General features: G+C 42.8%; 2 protein-coding genes across 4 annotated transcripts in view; one reads left to right on the forward strand and one right to left on the reverse strand.

Moving 5' to 3' along the window:
* Nucleotides 1–25,089, forward strand: part of PHC3 (polyhomeotic homolog 3) — a 101,024-nt gene that overhangs the window by 37,474 nt on the left and 38,461 nt on the right. The window lies entirely within an intron of this gene.
* On the reverse strand, nt 18,216–20,582 carry LOC144270410 (A-kinase anchor protein 4-like). The gene has a single exon (XM_077826875.1). The coding sequence runs from the start codon at nt 20,580–20,582 to the stop codon at nt 18,216–18,218; it is 2,367 nt and encodes a 788-aa protein (XP_077683001.1).

Below are 25,089 nucleotides of genomic sequence, written 5' to 3' on the forward strand. Positions count from 1 at the left end.
ACAATTTCTCAGTGACATAAGATAAATATTGTAGTGTTTTGAGTGATGCCAGAGTGAGTAAAGTGAACAACAGGATGTGAGAAAGTATCCCAGCTCCCATTACCACTGCAGAACTACAGCTGCGGAGACAAAACAGCACATGATGCTGACTGTGACATGGCAACTTGCACTTACTTTCTTCTGAATTGACATGCCCAACATGAAACTAAATTTGTTGTGGAATTGCTGAAGCTATTGTGTCTCTTCCTCTTCACCATGTTAGAGAATTTTGCTACTTAGTCTTTACCCATGCCACCCTACAATACAATACAAAGCAACAGTAAGGCAAGAAAGTAATCTGCTCCCTTCATCATAGAGAGGATGATGATTATCATGGCTGACTTCATTAGATCACCAGCAGAGAGCCCAGTTCCTGTTAGATTTGGCTTTATGACTGTCATAAATATAAAGGGAAGGGTAAACCCCTTTAAAATTCCTCCTGGCCAGAGGAAAAATCCTCTCACCTGTAAAGGGTTAAGAAGCTAAAGGTAACCTTTCTGGCACCTGACCAAAATGACCAACGAGGAGACAAGATACTTTCAAAAGCTGGGAGGAGGGAGAGAAACAAAGGGTCTGTGTCTGTCGGTATGCTGCTTTTGCCGGGGATAGAACAGGAATGGAGTCTTAGAACTTTTAGTACGTAATCTAGCTACGTATGTGTTAGATTATGATTTCTTTATATGACTTAGAAAAGAACTGTGCTGAATAGAATGACTATTTCTGTCTGTGTGTCTTTTTTGTGACTTAAGGTTTTGCCTAGAGGGATTCTCTATGTTTTGAATCTAATTACCCTATAAGGTATCTACCATCCTGATTTTACAGGGGTGATTCCTTTACTTCTATTTACTTCTATTTCTATTAAAAGTCTTCTTGTAAGAAAACTGAATGCTTTTTTCATTGTTCTCAGATCCAAGGGTTTGGGTCTGTGGTCACCTATGCAAATTGGTGAGGATTTTTACCAAACCTTTCCCAGGAAGTGGGGTGCAAGGGTTGGGAGGATTTTGGGGGGAAAGGCGTGTCCAAACTACGTTTCCCAGTAAACCCAATTAGAGTTTGGTGGTGGCAGTGGATATTCCAAGGACAAAGGATGAAATTAATTTGTACCTTGGGGAAGTTTTAACCTAAGCTGGTAAAAGTAAGCTTAGGAGGTTTTCATGCAGGTCCCCACATCTGTACCCTAGAGTTCAGAGTGGGGGAGGAACCTTGACAATGACATAAGATCATTGGGAGTTAGATGATTTGGTTTCTTAGTGACCATGTGTTAGCCGACGGCCAAGGATGTTTGGTGAGGTGCCAGCTATGCCCGTTTATACCATCCGTGACTTTAACCGCTAGGACGCACTGTCCCTTCGCGGCAGGCAGCCCGGGCTAGGCTGACGGATGCCCCAAGGTCCTAACCACCCGTGACTTTAACTGCTAGAGCTCAGAGCTCCTTCGCAGCGGGCAGCCAGGATTGACTGACAGGTGCCCCAAGAGTTTGCCCCGTGGAGGCGGCACAACTCAACACTAGGCTCTTAGTACTCTCACCTAATGGCCAGGCTTTAGAGCCAAAACGGCTGAGGTTCTTTAATTGTGTTGGCTGCTTTACAGTAAACCAGAGAAAACAAGTCAGGCTTATGCACAAATGGTTACCAAAATTTATTAAGCTAGATTCTAATCATATGGTTACAAAATTGCTAGTGCCTACTTATTTAAATGCAGAGATGTTACACACACAAACAAGTTACAAAACTGAAGCCACAATCCCAAAGGAAGAAAACAAAGTATAGAGCTCTATTTCAAAATATGTGTACACTAAAGATAGGAGATCAGGTGTGGGTGCTTCTTACCCTCCTTGCATCTCTCGATTCCAGCGGTGCCAAGCCAGGATCGGTCACTCAATTCCGCGGAAAGACGAATAAGGGACAAGGCGTAGGGACCCTCTTAGCTGCAGAAGCCTTGGGAGGCTGTCACTTATCTGACCAGCAGATAGATAGTGAAAAGCACTCAAAAATCATGGTGCTGTAGGTCCCCTACTTATACCTCTGTACTCCTTTATTCTCTTTCTCCTTTCTTATGCCAAATTGAGGCTGGTCTGTCTGGGTGACGCCAGCTTTCGCAAGAGTAGTTTACACTTGCAAGGGAGAGAAACAATAAGTGTCGACTACTGGACATTTCTTTTATCAGGGTAAATATTTTCCCAACTAGGATGTTGGTGTGTGTGCATCACGCTAGTTAGTAGGGGCTAAAAGCCATGTCTGTCACAGGGCCTCTGCCTGCTGTGAGCTTAATCGTTGTATCTGCTCCCAGAGGCACACTGTAGCAGCACACCTGTGCTTTCACAGCTTCAAAGGCTGTGCTGGAATATATATTAAGTGCCCTGTTCCGGCTTCCTCCTGTGTTTCCAGCAATGCTGGTCTGAGGGGGGGGGCTGGCTGTCTGGCTACACCATGGCAACAGTGAACCCAGTTACAATGAACAGCTATGTCTTCCCTAGTTTTTTCAGAAATGTCTGGCTCATCAAGTTCTGGTCTCCTAAAAAGTCTAAGGGTATGTCGACATGGCGGCTGGGAGGTGTGATTCTCGGATCAGGTAGACATACATGTGCTAGCTCTGCGCAAACTAGTACAGTAAAAATAGAAGTGTGGCCATGGCAGCACAGGTGACAGCTTTGGTTAGCTCAGGGGTGGGCAAACTATGGCCCGCAAGCTGTTCTAAGCCGGCCCGTGAGCCGCACCACACAGCTCGGCCCCACTTCAGTGCTCCGGCTGGGGCACTGGGTCGGGAGCTGGACCACATGGCTCGGCCCCGCTCCAGCCAGGACGCTGGGTTGGGGGCCACACCACATGGCTCCCAGAAGCCATGGCATGGCCCTGCTCCGGCTCCTGTGAGCACCAATGGGAGCTGCAGGGGCGGTGCCTGTGGATGGGGCAGCGTGCAGAGCCGCCTGGCTGCGCCTCTACATAGGAGCCGAGAAGGGACATGCCACTGCTTCCAGGAGCCGCTTGAGGTAAGCGCCGCTCAGAGCCTGAACCCCTGAGCCTCTCCCCACGCCCAAACCTCCTGCCCCAGCCCTGATCCTCCTCCCACTCTTCAAACCCCTTGATCCCAGACTGGAGCACCCTCCTGCACCCCAAACCTCTCATCCACAGCCCCACCCCAGAGCCTGCACCCCCAGCTGGAACCTGCACCCCTTCCTGTACCCCTGCCCCCGCTCTGATCCCCCTCCCACACTCTGAACCTCTTGGTCCCAGCCCAGAGCACCCTTCTACACCCCAAACTCCTCATCCCCAGCCTCACCCCAGCGCCTGCACCCCCTGCCGCACCCCAACCCCGATTTTGTGAGCATTCATGGCCTGCCATACAATTCCTATTCCCCGATGTGGCCCTTGGGCCAAAAAGTTTTCCCACCCCTGGCTTAGCAACTCAAGTACGTATCTAGAACGTTAGACAGGTTTGTACTCAGGTGGCTAGTTGGAGCTACTGCCATGGCCATCGTGGTCACACTGCTATTTTTAGCATACTAGTTCAAGAAGAGCCAGTACAGGTATGTTAACCCAAGTTGGGATTCTCATCTCCCAGCTGCTATGTAGACATAACCTAAGGAAGATTATGTGACTCTTGGTGAAGTTATATTTTTGGTGCAATAAATCAAGCAATCTCAGATAGTCATAACCTATTCAATCATCTAGTTCTTCCTTTGTCAATGTATGATTGTTCCTTATTGATTATAGTGCTTTCTTCAATTTTAAATGTCTCAAATGCTGTGGCTTCTACCACTTAGCTTAGGATACATACTTCTCCATATTCTAATACCTGCCACTGTCAGGGAGTTAGTTATCTGACTAGTTTTCCTTTATTAATTTTTATCCATTTATTTCCACGGTTTGTCTAGACTGCAGTTTTGTTTGTGATGTAACTCAGGTTAACCAAAAACAAATATTTGTGAGTGTCTAGACTAGCATTTACAATGCTAATTTGAGTTAGCTGGAATCAATTAATTCGGGTTGCAGTACAACCAAAAACTGTAATCCAGGGCAGTGCTTAAAATCTATCCCTTCCAGTCTGCACTGTATCGCACTAAATAATTCCTCTCCATTTGTTGATGTTGACACTCTTACACTTAAGCTGTTATGTTCTTCTGATTACAGAGACAAGATGGGTCAGGTAATATCTTTTATTGGACCAACTTCTGTTGGTGAGAGAGACAAGCTTTCGAGCCACACAGAGCTCTTCTTCAGGTCTAAAAGCTTTTCTTTTTCACCAACAGAAGTTGGTCCAATAAACGGTATATTATCTCACCCACCTTGTGTCTGGGACCAACATGGCTACAACTACACTGCATACAACATGTTCCTCTTATGTCTAATGTAGCCAAGAGATACATATTTAGTGCTTTTAATCTTTCCTCATAAATCATTTCTTTCAGCCTTCCAATAATTTGCTCTTTTCTGAACTCCTTCCAATTTGTCAGTATTCTTCCAGATTCTGAGATGCCCAGAATTAAAAAATTCTTGTATATCAATAACCTCTTTTGTACTTTCTGTTAAGTATTATGTATCATACTGCAGTATTTTTCCTTTTATTTTACTATTTTCCAACCCAATTTGTCTTTGGTACACGCATATGTTGTGCAATACGATAAACTTTCTTTCAGTGCTTGCATATGTCCATTACACTGGAGGTATTTACATGTCTTGTGTACCTGTGCCAGAGTTTCCCCTAATAGTAGCCACAGACTCAGCCCCACCCACAGCACGGCTCCTTGTATTCCAAACGGACGGTAAAGGATGGTGACACCCTTCCACTCCTTCAGTTCCTTCTTATGGTTTGTAGTCAGAGCAGTCTGTGTTTACCGCCTCGTTCTTTGGGAACAGAGTTATGGATACATACTTATTCTTCCTAGTGGTACTGTTTTTGTTCATTGCACATTTTTCTTATTTTCCTTTTTGTTAGAAGTTTTCTGTCAATTTTTCTGAGTAAGGCAAGCTTCAGGCTGTTGCCCTGTACCACGGGATCCCATGCCAACGTCCCCAGGTTTCAAGCTTTGTTCTGCTTGCTGAAAGCTGATGCCTGGCAGTAATCCTCATTCCTGCTATCTAAAGTGCTTGGATGATGGCCGTGTAAGAGACAGGTGCTCAATTTGCCAGGGCTTCAAGACCAGGACAAAGAAGCTGCAGGAAGAGCACCTTTGATATATTCTTATGGAGGTTTCCCTTAGATCAGTGTCTGAAACCCCTTTGTTCTCCAAGGGGATTTCATTGACAACTCCTTTCCAGAGTACTCCCCATTTTACTGGCAAATAGGAGCCATAGGAGATCCCCATCACTGGGACCATCTTCTTCAAGGTCAAAGACATCAGACCAATTCCAGCCTCAGAAGGATAAGAAGTTGGTATTGGGCTCTTTGACATTTGCAGTGAAAGATTCCTCCATGGAGATTCGTTCTGGTGCCAATGGTAGAGCATGCCCTTTGGCTCCCCACTTTCTGTTATTGGTTCATACTTTCTGTCATTGACCTGAGACGTTAACTCTGGTGTCCTCCAAGGGACCGTTGAGACTGGCGACTTCCTCTGTTTTGACACTATATCAGACATCTCTGATCATGGTGGGACATCTGCCTTTATTGGTACTGACAATGCTGGAGGCCTGTGTGGCGGATTACGCATTTGAGGCCACCGTTGCTGTTAATTCAGGGTGAAGACCCTCATCCAACACCATTCCAGGTACCGTAGTCATCAGCTCTGGCAGTTTGCTGTGGGCACATCAACCACAGTTCTGCTACCCTTTCTTCAGGCTCCTCCACTGCTGTATTATCTCTGTTTTGTCACACAATACCAGCAGCTAGGAAGCTGTCCATGCTTTCTCTGGTACCACATTCCCGGAATAGATCCTGGTCACAGTCTCCAACAGCTGCTCCCAGTACTGCACCACGTTGGCTCTCAGAATATTCCACTTCTTTGTCAGAATCCGAAGTGGGCTTTTGGATCTCACGCTATTGACAGTCTAGGGTTTCCTTCAGACCCTGTTCTCATACCCACAAAAGGAGATATGAGGAGATTAGAGCCAGAGATTAGGACAATTGGTGCAGGCACAACTGCGGTCTGGGGCCATACCAGCCTCCTCACTGGCTGTATTGAATGCCTTGGGGGATGCCCCCATCATACAAATCAATATTTCCACTCTCTCACAGGAGCAGATCATGTATGAGAGATGCTAGTGATGCTCGGTACCAGTCTGCCTTTTGACTCAGCATTACTGGATTTAACTCAGCCTGCTATGCACAGTGGTATTGAGATATATCCTGAAATTTCTTTCTATTCCCTCTTCCCACTCCTTCTTCATGGACCCCCTCACGAGTCTCTACTGAGATAACAAGTGCAAGATACTGTGTTCTTTGGTGCAGGGTTTTTTATTCCTGATACTTTCCAATACCCAAAGCCAGAAGGGAGTCTCAGACCCATTCTAGACCGTCTGAACCTAAATAAATACAACAAGAAGTAAAAGTTCCGTATGGTATCCCTTGCTATTGTTATCCCTTCCCTAGTTTCAGCAGACTGGTGTGGTACTCTCAACTTTACAAGACACTTACTTCTGTGTGGTGATCCACCCGAGCCACAGGAAGTTCCTAAGGTTCGTGTTATGAGATCATTACAGTTCACTATTCTGTTCTGTCCTTTTATCTATCATCAGCACTGTGGGTTTACAGCATGGTGGTGTGTATGGTGGTAGCTGCCTATCTCTGCCAGCCAGATGTCTGTGTAGCCCTACTTGGGTGATTTGTTGCTTTGAGATCACTCCAGACACCAAGTAGAGGCTGCTATCCGTCACACTCTCTGAACATACAGCACCTTGGGCCTGAAGTTAGAAAACACAGAAAAGTCAACATTATCACCTCTACAAAGAATAGAGTTCATTAGAGTGGTCCTGGATTAAATTTTTGCCAGGGCTTTCCTGCCTTTCCCCAGAATCCGGATCATATTGGGCCTCTATACATTGCTCAAGGATCAGCCAGGAACCACAGTAAGGAATTGCCTCAGACTCATAGGTCACATGGCAGCAGTACTTATGTGAACCCTCATGCCCAGCTCTACCTCAGGGAAAAGTAGACATGGCTAATGTGAGTTTGTCACTCTCAGATTCAGTATCTGGACAGGCTGGTATGCATTCTAGACAGTGTAGCTGTCTCTGAACTGGTGGATGAGCCAAGACTGTATGGGGGAGAGGGATGTCTCTTTTTCTCAACCTTTCCCTTCAATCACTTTGATAACAGCGCTTCAGCCATGAGTGGGGAGCACATTTGGGAGATCTTCAGGCTCAGGGTTTGTGGACTGCCCATGAGGCCACCTTACACATATGTTCTTGAGTTGTGTGCAATATTCTGTGCCTGTGAGCAGTTCCTGCCTCACATTCAGGGCAGGACTGTCCAGGTTCTCTAACAACATTACAGTGGTATTTTATGTGCGCTAGATCAGACAGCCTGTGCCAGGAGGCAGTCAAGTTGTGGAATTTCTGCATGTTGGAGCTTGGTCAGTCTCAGGGCCTCTCACTTGCTAGGTGTTCAAATGGCCTGGTGGACAGCTTGAGCAGATACTTCAAATTAGACCACAGATGGTCTCTCAACACAGTGGTTCTAGCTTGAGTGTTTTTTGTATGGTGATTTCTGAAGGTGGACCTGTTTGTGACTCAGTAGAACAGGACATTTCTCCAGTTCTGTTCCAGAGTAGGTCATAGCCCTGGGCCAATTTTGAATGGTTTCCTGTTTCTATGTATGCATATCCACCAGTGCCCCTTATTCCCAGAGTCATTGTCAAGTTGAAACAAGATTGAGGCAAATTGATTCTTGTAGCTCAGGCAGCCCTGGTATTGTGATCTACAAAAGCTGTCTAACCCAGGTAACCCTTGCTATTGTCACTAACCAGACACTTGATAACTCAGAATCACAGCTGTGTGCTGCACCCAAATCCTCAGGTGCTACACCTCTCAGCATGGTTTATCAGTGGCTGACAACAGAGGACACATACTGTTCAGTGGCAGTCCAGAATGTCCTCCTTAATAGTAGAAACCAAGAGTAGGTAATCCTCCATCTGGGCAGTTACACATAATATCCCGCATACTCAAACTATGATTCAAAGAATTCTGGACTACTTCTTTATTAGGGCTGTCAAGCGATTAAAAAAATTAATCTTGATTAATTGCGTGATTAAAAAAATTAATCACAATTAATCACACTGTTAATACTCATTTATTTAAATATTTTTGGATGTTTTCCAAATTTTCAATATATTGATTTCAATTACAACACAGAATACAAAGTGTACAGTGCTCACTTTATATTTATTTTTGATTACAAGTATTTGCACTGTAAAAAACAAAGTAGTATTTTTCAATTCACCTAATACAAGTACTATAGTGCAATGTCTTTATCACGAAAGTAGAACTTACAAATGTAGAATTATGTATAAAAAAAACTGTATTAAAAAATAAAACAATGTAAAATTTTAGAGCCTGCAAGTTCACTCAGTCCTACTTCTTGTTCAGCCAATCGCTCAGACAAACAAGTTTGTTTACATTGACAGGAGATAATGTTGCCTGCTTCTTGTTTACAATGTCACCTGAAAGTGAGAATAGGTGTTCTCATGGGACTGTTGTAGCCAGCGTCCCAAAATATTTATATGCCAGACACGTTAAAGATTCATATGTCCCTTCATACTTCAACCATCATTCCAGGGAACATGCATCCATGCTGATGATGGATTCTGCTCGATAACAATCCAAAGCAGTGCAGACCGACAATGTTCATTTTCATTATCTGAGTCAGATGCCACCAGCAAAAGGTTGATTTTCTTTCTTGGTGGTTCAGGTTCAGTAGTTTCCGCATCGGAGTGTTGCTCTTTTAAGACTTCTGAAAGCATGCTCTACACCTCGTCCCACTCAGATTTTGGAAGGCACTTCAGATTCTTAAACCTTGGGTCGAGTGCTGTAACTATCTTTAGAAATCTCACATTGGTACCTTCTTTGCGTTTTGTCAAATCTGCACTGAAAGTGTTCTTAAAATGAACAACATGTGCTGGGTCATCATCTGAGACTTCTAGAACATGAAATATATGGCAGAATACGGGCAAAACAGAGCAGGGGACATACAATTCTCCCCAAGGAGTTCAGTCACAAATTTAATTAATGCATTATTTTTTTAATGAGCATCAGCATGGAAGCATATCCTCTGGAATGCTGGCCGAAACATGAAGGGGCATACGAATATTTAGCATCTGGTCTGTGAACTGAGGAGCCATCAGCTCCATCCAGACAGGCTTCATGTCTTGTGAAGGCTGTTACGAACACAACTTTGTCCTTCAGACTGCCATCCACATGGCCAGAAGGGCATGGAGGCAATGTGCCATAGCATGGATCGACCTGCTTAATGCATTTGGATCGATACCCCACCAGCACATTTTTGCCACGCTGCAAGAGTTTGGGATGCCTGAAAACTTTCTTCAAATGATCTGGGAACTTTTTGAAGGCTGCACCACCACCATCTGCTCCATGGTGTCTCCATAGAAGTGGAGACGCCTAAAATTCCTATCCGTAACAGTGTGAAGCAAGATTGTCCCCTCAGCCCCATTGTTTTCAACTTAGCCATGGAGCCGCTCATTTGAGCTATCTCCAGTGGTCTAGGCAGTTTTGACCTGTATGGTAACAGTGTGAATATCCTGGGCTACACAGACAATCTAGTCCTGATCGCAGACAACCTTGAGTATCTCCAACAAAAGCTCGACATCACCAGCCAGGCTGCTAACTGGATGGGACTCCACTTCAATGCTAGGAAGTGCGCATCCCTGCATATTGATGGCAGTAGGGGGGACTCTGTCTAGGCGATGCCTTTTCAGATCCAGGGTGAACCTATGATCTTCCCCAAGGATGGGCAAGCATACCAACGTCTCGGCACGCCCACCGGTTCCACGTACAGCAGACACCTGAGGATACCATCACGGAGATTCTACGAGATGTGGCCAGGATAGCTCCTCCCTACTGACACTATGGCAGAAGATCAATGCCTTGAACACCTTCCTGATCCGCATATCTCATTCATCCTGAGGGAATCTGCCGTGGTGAAGGTACCTCTGAACAAGGCAGACAAAAGCATCAGGCAGCTAGTGAAGAAGTGGATGTTTATTCCCCAAAGAACCAGCAATGAACTGGTGTACATCTCACACAGGCAGGGCAGCACCAACATCCCTTGTATGGGTGATCTGTACAACATTGCGGTGATCACTCACACCTTCTGTCTCCTGATGTGCCCAGATGCCATGGTGAGAAACATCACAGAAAGTGCCCTGCAGGATGTAATCAAAAAGTGAACTGCCAGGACCCCCTCCAACTAAGATGTTGCCACCTACCTGAGCGGCTCACTGGAAGGTGAATTTGGAAGAGATGGGGGAGACTTTGCTTCACTCTGGACTTGTGTCCGCAACGCTACGTGACGACTGGAGAAGCATATTGGCTGCCGCTGGATGTGGTGCGAAGAATGCCAGGAACTGGGACTCCTGGTCCCACATGTGAAGAACACAGACCATATAATCCTGTGAAATCACTCTGAAAGCTAGAACCATGCTGGAGAGGACCCTGAAGGATGCCATCTGCTGCCAGTATGTAGAAAAGCTGGACCAGGGCAAGGTTCAAGGTGACGTGCAAGTGGGATGCCAGCAATCACTTCCTCTCTGGCGGCAGCTTCACCTGATTTGCCAACTAGCGGTTCATCCACGGGGCCTGGCTCAACTGAACAGAGCTGTCCGCCATGGGAATCAGGACAGACGATGTAAGAAGTGCAGCTATGCCAGCAGACAGTGTCCCACCTCCTGTGTAGCTGCAAGCCCCATTCCAGAGCCTGGGAGCGGCGACACAACACCATCCAAGATCACCTGATCAGAGCCATCCCACCACCTGTAGGAAGGGTTGCCATGAACTCCACCATCCCTGTAACCGACAGCCAAATGTGACTAGACATCGTCATGACCAGTGAGGACCAGAAGAAGATCATCATGGTGGACGTCACAGTGCCCTCGAAAACAGGACCCCAGCCCTCCACAATGCCCAAGCTCGAAAGGAGGAGAAATACTCCCCTCTGGCTGAAACCTTGAGAGCTGGGTTTACCAGGTTCAGATACACGTGTTGATCATCGGAGCCATGGGCTCATGGGACCCCAGTAACGAGCGAGTGTTGAGAGAATGCGGAATCAGTCGACACGACGCTCAGCTAATGCGGCAACTCGTGGTGTCAGATTTCATCAGGTGGTCGAGGGACATCTACATAGAACACATCACCGGACATGAGTAATACCAGGAGAGAGAAGCTGGAGTGCCTATGAGAAGCGCAGTCAGGAAAGTAACTGAAATACTTTTTGTGTCTTCTAAATAGACAACAATTTCTAAATGCTCAATTACTGAGGGACAGTCTTCACTCATTGATATATTTTGCTTTCTACAACAAAATCTCTACATCTTTTCATGTGTGATGTACCCGAATACTTGGATGCTAATATCTAAACTGTATTCTTAAATTAATTCACCTAAATTTGGGTTATTGCTGATTATGTACTATATGTATCATATGACTTTTAAAAACAAACTTTATATTTGTGGATAATCTAAGCACTATACCCAGATGTACAGACACTCTTTTCTCAACCTCTGTATTTATAAAATTTTAACATTCACTTTAATGAAATGTTTAAATCTGGCACATAAATACCTTGCAATGCCAGCCTCAAAAGTGCCGTGCAAATGCCTGTTCTCACTTTCTGGTGACATTGTAAATAAGAAGAGGGCAGCATTATCTTCTGTAAATGTAAACAAACTTGTTTGTCTTAGTGATTGGCTGAATAAGAAGTAGGACTGAGTGGACTTGTAGGCTCTGAAGTTTTACATTGTTTTGTTTTTGAGTGGGGTTATATAACAAAAAAAAATCTAAATTTGTAAGTTGCACTTTCACGAGAAAGAGATTGCACTACAGTACTTGTATGAGGTGAATTGAAAAATACTATTTCTTTTGTTTATAATTTTTAAAGTGCAAATATTTGTAATAAAAAATAATATACACTTTGCTTTCAATTACAACACAGAATACAATATATATGAAAATGTAGAAAAACATCCAAAATATTTAATAAATTTTAATTGGAATTCTATTATTTAACAGCGCAATTAAAACTGCGATTAATCATGATCAATTTTTTAAGCACAGTTAATTTTTTTGAGTTAATCGTGTGAGTTAACTGCGATTTAATCTACAGCCCTACTTTATATCTTAGCGTTTGCTTTAGCCCTCAGCCCAACTAGGATGCATCTGACTGCAATTGCTACACTTCACCCTCAAATTGATGGTAGAACTGTTTTTACTAATCCTACGATGACAAGATTCCTGAATAGATTGTTCCTGTCTGCTCAAGTTCAAGTGCACCAGGAATTTGAATTTAGTTTTGTCTGCTCGTATGGGCCCTCCATGCAAGTCTTTAGCCTCCTGCTTGCTTTTGCACCTGTCAGCGAAGTTAGCCTTTTTAGTGGCCATCACCTCAGCAGGAGAGTGGGAGGACTAAATGCTCTAGAGAGACATAGTCTGGTTAGGCTACACCCTAAGTTTCTGTCAAATGTAGTATCTGATTTCCACCTGAATCAGTCTACGTGCTTACCAGTTTTCTGCTCAAAGCCACATTCTCACAAGGATGAAAACATCCCTTTTTCCTTGAGGAGGTGATATTTCACTGGACTAAATACACTGCATTGGGAGTTATTGGTAAACAATTTTTGTTCAGTAGTGGTTCAGTTGTGCCTTTGTTTAACTATTAATACTCGTTAGTAATATGTCAGTAAAACATGTGAGGAACTTTGTAATGTTTAGTAGTACTAATAGTATGAATGTTCTTCTGTCCCCACTTAAGCTTTAACATAGCAGTCTATGAACCTCAGAAGGCTATGTGTTTCAGTTTAGATAGGCACCAAGAGTTCAGTATTTATCCAGACCTTCAGATTTGTCTCCCTGACCTCCAGGATGCTTCTCCCTTTGCTCAAGCTCTTTGGAAAGGGTAGGTATTATTTCTGTTTTTAGCCTGGACAACCCAGGCCACTAAGGGAGTGTGTCTTTGAGCCAGGATTAGAATTCAATATTCCTAGCCCCCAGTGCAGCGCTCATTACTAGCCCACATCACTGAAATAATATAGCGGAAAGCATTATTTTATATTTTGAAATGATATTCTTTCTTTTTTTTCTGCAACCTTAGTTAACTGGTTAAAATGGGAAATGACTCTAACTGCCTGGTGACCATGTATGGGTGAATCTTAGTGACAGAGGCCAAAATGATAGAACTAAATGTAGGCACCTAAATCCATGTATAGGCACTCAAATAAAAGTGGCCTAATTCTTTGAGATGCTGAGCAATTCTCACTGTCATCATTGTAAGCTGTGAATGCTCAGTACCTCTGAATATCAGGCCACTTGTATTTGAGAGCTTAAAAATTGGTCTGGGTTCATAAGTGGTGAGACTGCTTTCGACATCCCTCTAAAGGAGTTCATTTACACAAGCCACAGATACTTTTATTTCAGTACATTGTTGTAGGGCACAGCACCAGCTGTTGCCTCAGTTTTGAGGGGAATATTGGGGTGACTTACATGTTTTATATATTTTTTTACATTTCTACCTTCCACATAGTTTAACCATTTCTCCCTCCTGTACAGTGGAGGAGGGTGAACTTGAAAGGAAGGGACCCCAAAGACCGCAGAACAAATATAGACATACTTGAAAGAAAGAGCCAGAAAAAACTGCCACTCAAGAGATATGGGGAGTAAGGGCTAGTAGGTGTTGAGTGAGGGATCCTCTGTGAGAAATATATCTCAGGGAACAGCAGGCAACTCAAATAGCTAGCAAGTCCCCACAGAAGTAGTCAGAATCCCTTCTAACAGGCCAGGCAGCAGCCCACAATGGCCTGCTCTCACTTCTGGCATAGAAACCCCTGGACAAAACATAGCAGCTAGCCAGAGTATTGGGTTGTTGAACTGCACAGTATGTGGAATTGCAGAATTACTCTTTTTGGGGGGGAAGATGTGATTCAGCAGTAATTATCACAGTTTTTAAAGGATGAGCAGTGTCTTGTGCATCATTTCACTTTTGAGGTGAACTGTTCCCAATGGTATCCCATATAAGGATTCTACTGTGACTATAGTCCATTGTGTTAATCAGCTTTCAGACCCTACCACCCTGGTGTTCAACTGCCATGACAGTGTCTACCTTTTGAGAGCTTTCTACTCATGACATGCTCCTAGTTATCTGTGCCATTGCTTCTGTGTTGGGTGTTTAGTGTTGCAAGAGTGCTATACATTCATAGATCATAGCCCTTTCCTGCTCCCATAGGTTTCCTCAGTCCTTGAAAAGTCTCCTGATGCAAAAATGAATTTAGTCTGTGTCACCTGGGATCGATTGGCCACTCTGCACTATGAGTTTACTCTCTTTGGACTTCACTTTTTTTGAGAGAGAGACACTTCCCCTAATAAATTGATATGTTTGGACTATAACTCCTGAACTGTTCTAGACAGATGAAGGAAATAAAATGGTTTCTGATGCCAACAGTGTTTCTTGCAAATTCCCATCTAGTTACACGTATTAGTCATATTTCACATCACTATCTACATATGGCGATGGCTCCTCTCCTCTCCTCTCCTCCCCCTGACTGGCACAGCATAAATCCTTTATGTGTGTCCCCATCCCCTGGAAACTCAAAATGGCAGTTTAACTGGTTTTATTTCTGCTTCCTTGTGTTTGGTGACTCTTGCTAGGAGTTTAGTTGTATGTTGTTCAAAATACAAGACCTGAGAGTTTTCATCTCTGCTTCCTTTCCTGGTCCTGTTAGGGATTGGACCATATGTGAGCTGTAAGGATATTACTGGTGCTATGCCCAGCAGCCATGATGTGCTTTCAAATGACTGTGTGTCTGGCTTGTGTGTAAAATAGCTAGTCTAATAAACCACTGAAAGGCAGGTGATTTGGAGTGGTCAGTAAGTAGGAAGCTCATTGCAATGTTTTTACCTGTCCTTTCCCTCCTAGTGAGCGCATGTCAGGCCAGATGCTGCTGACTGCATTCTGGTTGTACTTCTCTTTGAAAATGTTCAGTGGGTATACTTCCCACTTATGTTTTGTATTTTTTTAAGTGTGCAGACATTTTGAAAATACAGCTTAATGTGCAACTAAGAGCTTTTGCTGTATTAAATGTTGTTACTGTTGCTCTTCCTCTTTCCCTGCAATTCAAAAAAGCAACTCATGCTGCAATGTAAAGATGAGAATAAAGAGAGTTAATAAAATAGAGATATTTTCTGTTTAAAGTAGGATTAAAAGTCTTGAACAAAAATGTATCAAAAAGTTAAACAACATTTATTAATATGATTGCTAACTATTCCTCATATGTAACATCTCTAAACAGTGCTATTCTGGATATCTTTCCAAATGACAATTAGTAGTTTAAGTACAGTGTTAAATTAATGGTGATATAGTGTAACTTGTCAGAAACTTGTGTAATTTACTTGAAATTATTGTGGGGAGCAGGGAGATGGTAGTTCTGAAAGTTTGGGAAGAAAGTATGCCTTTGGTATAAAGATTTGAAAAGCTTTAAAACGGCAACCTTTTAAAAACTATTCCATTTTACATTAGTTTTTAGATGAATGTTAATATATTGTTTACTTTTCCTAAAATCCTGGTTTATGGGTCTGAAAAAACCTTAAATTCCAGGACAATTTTCCCTTAGCATCTCTCCTTTGAATCTCTGTTAAGAGTTTAAATGTTATAAGAATCATATTTACAGAGATAAACCTATGGTTGTTAGGCTCAAGAGAGTGTTTCCTTTGATTCTCAGGTGATAAAGTTAATGGTTTTGCCACATTATACGGTTTGATATCTCTCAGGCAGAAGAGAACATTGTCAATATTCTATTGCTTTAATAAAGGAATTTGTTATGAAACCAGGGTCTTGTAGGCAGTTGTCTTGTCATTTTCCTAAAACTTTTGTATGGTGCTTGCAGTTGCATATGATTCCTATAATTTTAAAAGGTAATTGTTAAAGATACACTGCCCATTGGGGGCAGGTGGGGAGTTACAACTTCCATGTCTGCCGCTATATATGGAACCTCTCTCCTGAGCACCACCCCTTTCCTCATTTAAATCCTTCCAGAAGTCCCACTTTTCTCACAGTACTTACAAGATATTACATCATCTCAACTCTGTTTTTTCATCTATTTATCTTAGGGGTGAATTGCTTGTTTGTGTGGAGAGAAAGGGCATAAGGGTACTGGACATTATGTTGTGCACTTGTGAGAGGGAAGTTGAGGAGTGTGGAGGTATGGACTTAACTGCTGGTGCACCCCCTTGTGGCTGGGAGTGGCAATATAGGCTTCCACCCCTGCCAACAGCTGCTTTGGCCTTGTAGTGGTTTGCCTCTTCTCATGACTCAGCCCTCTGTCCGTGGTTAGTTTGACCCTTCCAGGGTAAACAGAGTCCAGTAAACTCAAAGAAATATAATATAACTCTTCTCCTCTGTCTGGGCACACCCACTGCAGACTCTTCACCCTTTCCCAGGCTCTGCAGGGTGCAGAGCAATGCATCTTAGGGGGCCCAGCTCCAAACTCAGTAGTCCTCCTCCCCTTTGCACCAGGGTGTTTCTGTACCACCTTTTCCAGTGAACCAGTAGGGAAACCCAGACCCTCCCTCTTCTCCAGGTCCCAGTCCAGGAACTGTGGCAAGTAGCTAATTTCTGCTCACTCAGTATAAATAATAATAGACAATGTAAATTGTATAGGCTAATTTCATTCCTAAATATCAACTATACAATGTTCAAAAAGATGGAAGCAAAACCTGTATTCCAGGTTTATTCCAGTTGGATGCCTACTAGATATCCATTGTGTAATTAACTAATAAGAAATTCTGGTGCTAAGAAAATGTTAATTGGACACAAAAAAGCTTTAACAGCGGGACGGATTTTTGAAGGCGGTAGTCAGGGTGGGGAACAGTATTTAGAAAGCATCTGATGAATTTGTTTTGTACTGTTGCTTATAAAAGTCAAGGCAAGAAATAATCCTTATTTTGCATAATTTCCAACTTGGGAAATCTTCAAAGATTTGTAGTAATTGGTTACTGCATCCTCTCATCTCTCCACTCTCCCAATATAAGATGTGTTTCTAAACTCCATTTTTGCTGTGTTTTACAATACATGCTGTCTACAGAAGTAAGAACTTTGAAATAGAGACTCACCAGGGCAAGTGAGAAGCTTACTGTGAAGGGATCTATACCGTCTTCCACAGAATCTAAACTTTTTTTTTTTCAAATAATGAAATTTCTAGCCCTTAAAGTTTTGAAGACATCTACTTTACTAAACAGTACCAGGGTGAAATTAATAAGACTATGGTCAGTTTCACTACTACTATTTGGAAGACAGTGGACAGCAGTAAAATTGGCAAAAATGATCTTAATGTGATGCTGCTTGAGGAAGTTCTGAGTAAGAGCACAGGCAAGCACTGGGGTTATTCACTGTGAAGGAAGATTTTAAAAATAGCCTGGGAGAGTGACAGAGAAGTGGAGACATTTTTCCCTTATTCCTTGCAGGAGCTAGTAGTCTTTGAAAGGGAGAAGACACAGAAAGTTCCTTTTCTGTCCAAGATGGGGGTGGAGTTTCCAATCTATCAGACACCAACTAGTCAGAGATTGATATGAAAGATAAAATGTCCAAGCAGTGTCCAGAGACAACACCCTGGTAGAAATCACAACTATCCTTTCCAAGATACTCTAGAAAGGCTTCTAACAAGGAACCTCTCTAATGGACCCTCCCCCCGACCCCCCTTACTGCTCCACTTTGCCTCCCATCTTTTAATTTCCTCCTCACCCCACTCTAGTTTTCATATCTACCTGTGGGGAAGCAGGTTTATTGCTCTGACTAGTGCCTTGTATTTCTCACACTCTGTTGAAGTGCTTAATAAAATAGTCTTCCTTTTTAAATTTTTTTTATTGATGATCTTGCCCAGCTAGTGTATGACAACCTGTTGAATTCAATGCAGTGTTGTCTCTTGCAAATGGGTTGTGATGTTCTTATTTGTTGCGCCAGCAAAGATTTGATTTAGGCGCTTGGGCTGGGTCAAAGTAACATGAGAGGGAGGAAGAGTCGGCACTTGCTTACAGGTTAGCAAGCAACCAGTCCATCAGCCCACTACGAGGCATGTTTCCCACAGCGGCATCCATCTGTTGTTTTTCAAAGTACCTCATCACCTCTTGGAGAATATCCCCAACACTATAGTTCTTCTTGGTTGCTTTTTCAGCCAACAGAGGAAGCTTCTTCAAATCCCCTTCATTTTCATTCATGAATGACAGGTTGGGCACGTTGAAGTGGGAAGCAGCCATCCACTGGAGGATAGCCTGGAGTTCTTTGTTCAGTGTGCTGCTGTTGGTATTCTGGTTGTTCACTATCACTTCAGAACCAGATGATGAACCTGATAGCTGTTTTCCATTACCCTTGGATTGTGAATTTCTCCTGGGTGCTGCTGGCGTTTTTGAGGATGAAGCACCATATGCATTTTGTTCGTCCAACAGGTCACCTATAGCTAAATCTGGGCTGTTGTTTTTGGCCATGAATAGACACAACTTCATTACAGATTCCACCAGTTGATCAATAAATTGCTTGTTCATCTGATCCATATTGTCAAACTGATCCATGGCTGAATTGGGCTGTTTAGATAAGGCCTTTTTGCTGCGCTTGCTATCATTGGTGGCAGCCTCTTTATAATTCTTGTTTGTTTCACTGGAATTGTCATCTATATTGAAACCAGCCTCACATAAGACCTTCTGGATGATTGATAACAGGATACTTGATATGTCCCCCTTTTGGGAGTCAAGTTGTTGGTGGTCATTCTTTGCCCCTGAGTACCTTGATCCAGCAGCCATTGAAAGGGACTTGGAACTATGGCTGCTCCCAGCCTTTTCAAAATGAGAATCACGAGAAACATATCCAAACGAACTGGCACCTGATTCACATGCTGAGTCTTTGCCATTTGTCTGTTGTAATAGATGTTGTTGTATCAACATTAATGCAGTCACAATGAGGTCTTTTGCGTACTTATCCATTGAGCAATGCTTTTCTGAAGCTTTGCTTGATGATGATTGACCCTTGCTGGCTCCTCGGTCTTTGTCCTTCCCTTGGTTATGCATTTCACTTTTCATTGCTGTAAATTGCATGCCTTGAGATTTGCTGTCTTGGGAGCCTGTTTTAAGTGATGTGTATGCTAGGCTTTGAGACCTGGACTGCTTATCATCCCCTGCTAGGGCTTTAAACAGGCGTTTCACCATTGCTTCCAAAATTTCAGTAGACTTTTGACTTCCTATGTTGAAAAGATTTTTCTTCACTGTGGAAACGAAATCAGAGTCTGTCATGAGCACCCCTGTGACATTATGCAGATTTTTCATGGTTGAGTCTATCAAGTCTGATATGACATCTTTGGTATGTTTGAGGATTACTTTCTTCAAAACTACGCAAGCTGGGGTTGTCTTACCATCCTTCCTTTGGACTTTCATGGTCTTCATAAATGAGAACATCATGTCTGAAGCAACCTGATTTGCATAAACCATTAACCCTTTGCTTACAGAAGTACCAGAATCATCCTGCCCAGACTGTTTTGCTTGCTGACACATTTGTTTATCTCCAGGTTTTCCTCCCTGTTTATAGCCATTTTGATTAGACATCTCACCATAGAAGAGCGATGTTCTATTAGAACCTGAAGTATCTTCCCTCTTGGTAGTCTTTTCTTGAGATGGTCTGGGGGATGATAGTTTACCCTGGGGGTCCTGTGTGCTTGCTTCAACAGCTTCATTCACCATTTGTGATGCGATTTTGCTCACAGAACCACGGGAATTGTTATTTTTCCCTGAACCATGAATCCCCTGACGTATAAACTTACTGGCAGTGCCTTCCAATTTATCTGTGATCTCTTTACGAGCCATTTGAACAACTAAAGAACAGAGCTTATTTACATAGTATGAAACATCATCTGGATCTCTCTTTCCCTTTTGGGCACCGGTAGACTTTAAAGATGTGTCACTGTTCTGGGACAACGATGGATCATTGAAGGTTTGGCTAACTTTGCGTTTCTGAGGGGCATCTGAAGGGGTCAGTGCATGCTGGAATCCAACTGCATATTTCTGAAGGTCATTGTTGAGCCAGCTCACAATGCTGAGTTCATCAGTTGAACCTTGTTTGAAAAGACATACTGCTCCTTCAGTTTTAGAATGATCATGCTTCTCGTTGTCCTTTATTACAATGACTTCTTTTTCCTCCAGATTGCCCAGATCAAGTTCATTTGAAGGTTCAGACATGCTGCTGGACTGGCTAGCAGCTTTCTTTGCTTTTGAATCTTTGTCTTTTACATTCAGGCTGGAGACATCTACAAAACAGATCACTTTCCGGTCCTGGTCCTTCTGTTCATCAGGGTTGTAGAGGTCTACTTTACACACACCTGCCTGGCTGTGTAACCAGTCAACTTCCTGAGACATCTTTGCAGGTTGATAATAGGACCGTACCCAGGACCGTAGAGTGTTCTTTTTTCAGTTGAGCTGCTGTGATGACCCTGCCAGACTCGAGATGTTGCCTCCTCTCTCAGCTTTCCATGCTCTTCTACTGCCAGATGGGATCTTCACCTGTGTTGACTAATGGTTTCTATAGCAGCAGTGACATCATAAAGAACCAGTTTCACCAACAACCAATGATGCGTTGGCAATGCTTTAGCAGTGGACTGCTATACATTTTTTTTCCTTTAGCCTGTATTAAACCTGTGTCCTTTGGGTTTGGAGGGTGTTTTCCGATAGGTGCGCTGAGGGAATGGAGACTCTTTGTGTTTTGTTTTCCATATAAACAAAAACACTTTTTCGTAAACATAATCAAACAAGGAGTCAGCACCACTTAACAAAGAAACTTGCATTAAGCTGCATTTTCTGGATATACTGTGAATATATTGATAGTATAAGACAGAGGTTATCTTTTGATTAGAAGAGGGAATGAAGATGGTGGTAGTCTCATGGTGTTCTCCCTGAGGTGGTGACATCACAAAGTTCAGTGCTCACCAATAATAGCTGAACAAAAAACCTCTAGACTTGAAAAGTGTCTTATTTCTCTTTCCATTCCCCGCTTTTTTTCTCATTCTCCTTTTCTCTTCCCCTCTTTTCCTTTTGTCTTCTTCCTTCCTTTTTTTTCTTAGGACTAGCCTGTGTATCTTTCTTTTTTCCTCTACTCTGAAATAAAATAAAATCTTTAAATCGAAACACAGGGAGTGTGACTGAGATTATAAACCAAACTAGCTCCTAATCCCTCTATTGTCAGATGATTGAAAAATCATAACATCGTAGGAATTATATTGAGAAAAGACTTTTTGTCATCTGATCTATCTCTCTGCCAGTGCAGGATTGTTCCCTAATAAAATATTTACCATAGGTTTGTGAGATTAATATTAAATCTCCCTGATGACATTTCTGTTTGTAGATTATTGCATACCTTGTAGGTCTGGAAAGAATGGATGCTCTTGTTAAATCACTGCACTGGTACTCGGGAGATCTAGGTTCAGTTCTCAGCTTTACCACAGATCTCCTGTTAGATCATGGGCAAGTCACTTAACCAGTCTGATTCTTAATTCCCAGTTCCCCATCTGTAAATTGGGGATAACTCTTCCTTTCTTTCACCTTTTGCCTGTCTTGTCTAGTTGGATAGTAAGCTCTTCGGGGCTGTGTCTTACTACGTGTATGTACCATGCCTCGCACAATGGGACTCCAATCTAGGTTGGGTCCTCTAGGTATGATTATACTACAAATAATAATTACATACATACATATCTGTCACTGTCAGCAGTTCAGTATTTTGTATAATACTCATAACAGCGGCAATTTTCTTTCCATTATGTGGGTTTTTTTCCAGCTCAGTTTGCCTTTGTTATTGCCTACAACATAATTGTATAAAACATTTTGTTCAAAAATATTGCCCAATATTTCACAACTAATTAGTGTATAGCACCAGATACCAACTAAATATGTAGATTATAGTTCATTTGACAGATAACAGGTGTAACATGATGCAGAAAAAGTGGGGTATCCTGGTCAAGTACAGGTAGTAGAGTCATTTAGGCCCAGGGGATAAAAAAATAAAAGCTTCCATAAGAATTAAATGCTGGCAAAATTCTGGGACCACTAACATAACTGAATACTCTGAAATTAAATAATTTAAAGTATCATTTATATTTAGAAATAGTATTTCTTTTCTCTTTTCTTTGATACCTTAGTTCACTGGGTATGTGGAAAATGCCTCTAGTTGCCTGGTAACCATGCATATATCCATTTTAGGTTGATGTCAAACTGATAAAATTTGGTTGCCTGAAGCTAGGCACAGGTATCCAGGTAAAAGTGATCTAATTGTTTGGGATATTGTGTTTAGTTCTCATAATGAATCTCAAAACAGGAGCAGAAGGGGTTCAGAGATGAGAAACCAAATTGACTGCAGGCATGGAAGTGTTTTTGGAAGGATGAGAGATTGAAAAGTTTGGGATTGTTTAGAGAAGAATAGTAGAGAACATGGAGATGTATAAAATAGTGAACAGTGTATTAAAGATAAACTGGGGGTGTGTCTGTTTATTCTTTCTCGTAATATGTGAACAAGGAGACATGAGATGGAATTAAAAAGATCACATTTGAAATGTGTAAAAGAAAATACTTCAAAATTGCTATGAGATATCATTGATGCTAAGGACTTTATAGGATTCACAAAAGGATTGAATATTACTGGTGGGGATGTAGTGTTGCCTCTGATTAAGGTTGCATGACACTTCCCATTGTAAGACCCTGTTTTCAGTAGCTTATAATTTTTGCAAAACTTTTACCATTTAAGTTGAAACTTTCCATGCTGGGTGTCTGCCCCAAGCACTCTCTTTCTATCTCTGTTTGTGTTTGTTGAAATCTCAGTCCAAATGGTTGTCGTTTCCAAGAAAAATATGTTGGTTTGCCCTGGTAAAAAAATTCTTGAGAAATATTTCCTTTGAGAAGCTCTAGAGTACACATGCTTTGGAGCAGAGAGTTGAAAGGAGGTAATCTTTATATCATGGATGTACCTTTTGCTATCCCTGTGAAAATCCACTGAAATTTGACCAAAATATAAACCTTTGGAAAAATAATCGGTTTTCACGTTCTCACTAGAGACTTGCCAGAGCTTATCAGCTAAATTCCCCAAAGAGTCTCCTTGCTCCAAGCAGAGTAGAAGGGGAAAATCTGGACTGGGGTGTTGCTGTGGGTAGGCTTGGGTCCTGACACCATAACTCCTAAGTGTGTCAAATTGGGCACCCAAAATGAATGGAAACTTTTCACTTAATCTCTTTGTATCTCAGTTCCTCACCTGTAAAATGGGGATAATACCACCTCCTCACCTCACAGAGGTGTTGTGAAGATTGATTAATTATTTGTGAAGCATGCAGGTAATATAGTGATGAACACCATAGAAAATCCCAGGAGGAAATTAATAATTCTGTCTTCAGAGCAGGGTTTGAATAGTGTGCAATAACTAAGACATGGGGCCACACAATGAATAATGAGAAGAAAAAAAATATTGAAAGGCTGCTCATTAACTGAGTGCCATCTATCCTGTGCACTGAATGAAACAGGTTCCTGGAGAAAAATAGTATGTGGTCACGTAATTAAAGAGTGTAGTGTAATGCATATGGACAAGAAGGCTGAATGAAGGTTGCAGTTCTGCAGATGTGGCATTTGCCGCATTGTGCTCCAGAAGCTGTCTTCATTTTTTAAAAATGGTTTCTATCCCTCGTGGTTGCAAAAACAGTGAATAGTTAAAGTCGATTTTCTTAAAGTGCTCTTAAAGTTGATTTCTTTACTCCACCCCTGACGAAGGGATTAGTGCTGAAATCGGCCTTGCTGGGTCTAATTTGGGGTACTGTGGACACAATTCGACAGTATTGGCCTCCAGGAGCTATCCCAGATTGCTTAGCTGTGACCGCTCTGGGCAGCGCTCTCAACTCAGATGCACAAGCCAGGTATACAGGAAAAGGCCCGCGAACTTTTGAATCTCATTTCCTGTTTGGCCAGCGTGGCGAGCTCACCTGCACAGATCACCATGCAGAGTCCATCATCACAGGAGACCATGCAGTCCCAGAGTCACCAAAGAGCTCCAGCATGGACCAAACGGGAGGTACAGGATCTGATTGCTGTATGGGGAGATGAATCGGTGCAGGCAGAATGCTGTTCGAAAAGACGAAATATTTGAAAAAATCTCCAATGGCATGAAGGACAGAGGCTATAACAGAGACCTGCAGCAGTGCCGCTTGAAAATTAAGGAGCTCAGGCAAGCCTACCAAAAAACCAGAGAGGCAAACGGCTGCTCCGGTTCAGAGCCCCAGACATGCTGCATGCCATTCTAGGGGGTGCAGCCACCACTACCCCAACCCTATACTTTGACTCTGTCCAAGGAGTGAGAGGCAATATGGAAGCGGGTTTTGCGGGCGAGGAAGTTGAGGAGGAGGTTGTAGATAGCTCACAGCAAGGAAGTGGAGAAACCAGTTTCCCCAGCAGCCAGGATCTGTTTATCACCTTGGACCTGGACCCAGTTCCCCCTGAACCCACCCAAGGCGGGCTCCTGGACTTTGAAGGCAGAGAAGGGATCTCTGGTGAGTGTACCTTTGTAAATATTATACATTGTTTAAAAGCAAGCGTGTTTACTGATTAATTTGCCCTGGCATTTGCGGCCAGTACAGCTACTGGAAAAGTCTGTTTAACGTGTCTGGGGATGGAGAGGAAATCCTCCAGGGATATCTCCATAAAGCTCTCCTGGATGTACTCCCAAAGCCTTTGCAAAATGTTTCTGGGGAAGGCAGTCTTATTCCGTTCTCCATGGTAGGACACTTTACCACGCCAGGCCAGTAGCACGTAGTCGGGAATCATTGCAGAACACAGCATTGCAGTGAATGGTCCCGGTGTTTGCTGGCATTCAAACAACATCCGTTCTTTATCTCTCTGT

This window comes from Eretmochelys imbricata, chromosome 9, assembly GCF_965152235.1.
Source record: "Eretmochelys imbricata isolate rEreImb1 chromosome 9, rEreImb1.hap1, whole genome shotgun sequence".
Classification (NCBI taxonomy): domain Eukaryota; kingdom Metazoa; phylum Chordata; order Testudines; family Cheloniidae; genus Eretmochelys; species Eretmochelys imbricata.